Below are 2,777 nucleotides of genomic sequence, written 5' to 3'. Positions count from 1 at the left end.
AATCCGGGTTTATGCGATGTTATAGGGATTATGTGGGCAGTTGAGATCAATCGAGACAGTTTCCTATTTTAATGGAGATGAGAAATATACACAAATACCCTTATGCACCCGTTTTCATTAAATGTGATGTTTTTTTATTTTATTCATATTAATTTAATATTAATCAATTTGTATTAAAAATTAAAAATTTGATTTGCCCACATTTAATCCTACATCAATACAATAATTACTTTAAATACAATATATATATATATATATATATATATATATATATATATATATATATATATAAAACTAGGACTCTCTTTACCAAACAAGGATTAAAAAGATTAGATGCACAAGAATAAGGCTTGCTCCAAAAGACCATTACAATACAAGAAATAACAACATACTTTTATTAATTTCTTTATTATAACGTTTTACTTTGAAAAATGTAGCCTATTATATTTATAACAATTTCATCCGAATATAAAGCGATTTCACTACTATAATTGGGTAGATTTTTCAAAGTACGACTTAAAAGAAATAAAAATTGAAATTACAATGCAATAATATATAGAAATAAAAGTAAGATGTTATAATGAAAATCTGTTGCTATGTCTTGTATTTAGTTCTATCCTTTATTTCATTTATATATGGGACTTTCTTCTCTAAGAGCCACCACATCAATTTTCTTCTACCTTTCAAAGAAGCATTCATTCCTCATAGATGACATAAGCTTTTCCTCATTAAATCCATTAAGTACAACAGGGAGGTTGTTCTAAGATTTGACAAAGGACAAGATAGTCATTTCACATCTGCCTTTATATCACCTCTCTCCTTAAGGATTCTATTAAAGAGAAAATTCTATCTAACACTTATAATCTGCAGATTGAAATCCAGGTTTTCGAGCTTTCGTCTTCTTAACCTTCACCTTCACCCATACACCATTACTTATTAAAGACTGAAGTACACTTTGAAGTTTCCCTTCCAATTTGTCACCTTTTCTTGGTGTATAAATCACATTGTGAATATCATCAGCTAAAGCTCTTTGTGCTAATACTTTCCCAACAGCAGCACAAGCAACAACATTCTTAGTTGAACCCAAATCAAACTTCATGTCTTTAGAAATGGAATGAGCCACAACAACAACATTACTTGTTGCTCGATGAACAATGCATGCACGTACAGATGCTTTTGAGATGTAAATGTCCAAACAAAATGGCTCATGATAAGCTGCTGTTAACTGATTGAAAGTTGGAACCCTTTCCTTTTGCTTATGCTTATTTCCCATTAAAGATTCTTCCAGTTTATCCAATTTATGAAATTTGGAAAGTTGGTTTCCTTTCTTTTTGCTTTCTGTGAACTCATCTTGTCTGTTTGAAACATTTTCAAGTCTTGAAGATGGGGACTCTTTTGAAATTGAATCACCCTTCCTTTTAGAAGATTTCCTCCTGTGGAAATCAAAATTGTATTCTTCGTATTCTTTTGAAGATTTGTCAAGCTTATAAAACAGATTTCCACATATTCTCAAATCATCGATTTCATCAAAATCAGGGTCGTTTTGGTTTTGAGGTGCATGATTAACCATTTGAGCACGAGAGGAATTAGTTACCTGTGATGGGGAAGTAGCATCTTTCATGGCATCTGCGAAACCTGTTGAAATTTCCCAAGTCTCATCATCTACGATGTCAAGTTTGTAATCATGGGGTTGATCACAAACTTTTGAAAACAATGGTAAATGGTGAAGGTTGTGATTATAATTTGAAGAACTGGATTCATTTTTCGAATCACGAGTTGCTTCAATTCTACTACGGACAGAACGTAAGATACTTGAGGAAAGGCTGCGTTTTTTTGATTGAAAATGGTAATTCACTATTTCTCGAAAGATGATTGCCCTTCTAAGGAACATCCAGGTCATCTTGTTGGGTTGAACCAGTAGCAGTTGGCGGAGAATCTTCTAATGTTCAAACAAACGAAACATCAAACACCTGGTGTGCAAAACCAAAATGAGCAAACCTTCGTTTCAGTGGGTGGCAAGAGGCACAAAGAGAAACTTAAAAAACGATTCAAAATGAGCCTAAATTTCCCAAATGAAAGGAACTACCAAACACGCCAAAAGAAATCATCAAACACGGGTATCTAGAAAACAAAAGAAACCAGCAGAAAAATTGGAGAAATCGTAGTCACATCATGGGTCGAAACATAAGTTGAATAGGGGGAAGAGGGAAGAAGGAGACACATCTGGTGATCGATTGGAGGGAGAAGAATAGGGATAAAGAACCTACGATCGATTTTGAGAGAAGGAGAGCTGCGATTTCGATTTTTTGAATTTTGATGGGTGTTAATAGATTTTGAGAAGCAAGGAGGGTTCGAGTTTCTTGCTGGGTCCGCTCGCACACACTCAAAGCCTGATTCGCTCTCGACTCTTGAGTGGCTTACTGGGGTAGCACTTTCTTTTGTGGGCTAGACAACAAATGCAAGCGACAACAATAACGCAAATATGGGGAAGGGAGGATTAAAAGAACCGTGGTCGATCCACACCAAAATATGGGGTAGTATACCTAAATTTGGGAAAATGACATTTACACGGTAATCATCTTTGTCGTTTTGTTTACATTTAGGTAACTTCTTTATTTTTGTACACATTTAAGCATTTAACTTGTTATATGTGTTCATCATGACCGGTCCTAAAGGGTGGGCATGCTGGGCGACCGCCCCAAGCCTCGCCAAATCTTGGGGCCCCCAAAATTTACAATATATATATATATATATATATATATATATATATATATATA

At 34.4% G+C, this 2,777-nt stretch overlaps 1 protein-coding gene across 1 annotated transcript; it reads right to left on the bottom strand.

Moving 5' to 3' along the window:
• Positions 1-556: 556 nt before the first annotated feature.
• On the bottom strand, positions 557-2,487 carry LOC145159321 (Ribosomal L18p/L5e family protein). Its single transcript, XM_079078263.1, has one exon. The coding sequence runs from the start codon at positions 1,898-1,900 to the stop codon at positions 851-853; it is 1,050 nt and encodes a 349-aa protein (XP_078934389.1). The 5' UTR covers positions 1,901-2,487; the 3' UTR covers positions 557-850.
• Between the last annotated feature and the right edge of the window lie 290 nt (positions 2,488-2,777).

Source organism: Lactuca virosa, chromosome 2 (assembly GCF_052849685.1).
Source record: "Lactuca virosa cultivar CGN04683 chromosome 2, Lactuca_virosa_CGN04683_v6, whole genome shotgun sequence".
NCBI classification, from domain to species: Eukaryota; Viridiplantae; Streptophyta; class Magnoliopsida; order Asterales; family Asteraceae; genus Lactuca; species Lactuca virosa.
The sequence above is the reverse complement of the archived record's forward strand: the minus strand, read 5'-3'. Positions and strand labels throughout refer to the sequence as shown.

Coding starts and splice junctions, on each gene's coding strand:
- LOC145159321 (XM_079078263.1), bottom strand. CDS start 1,900: ATGACCTGGATGTTCCTTAGAAGGGCAATCATCTTTCGAGAAATAGTG.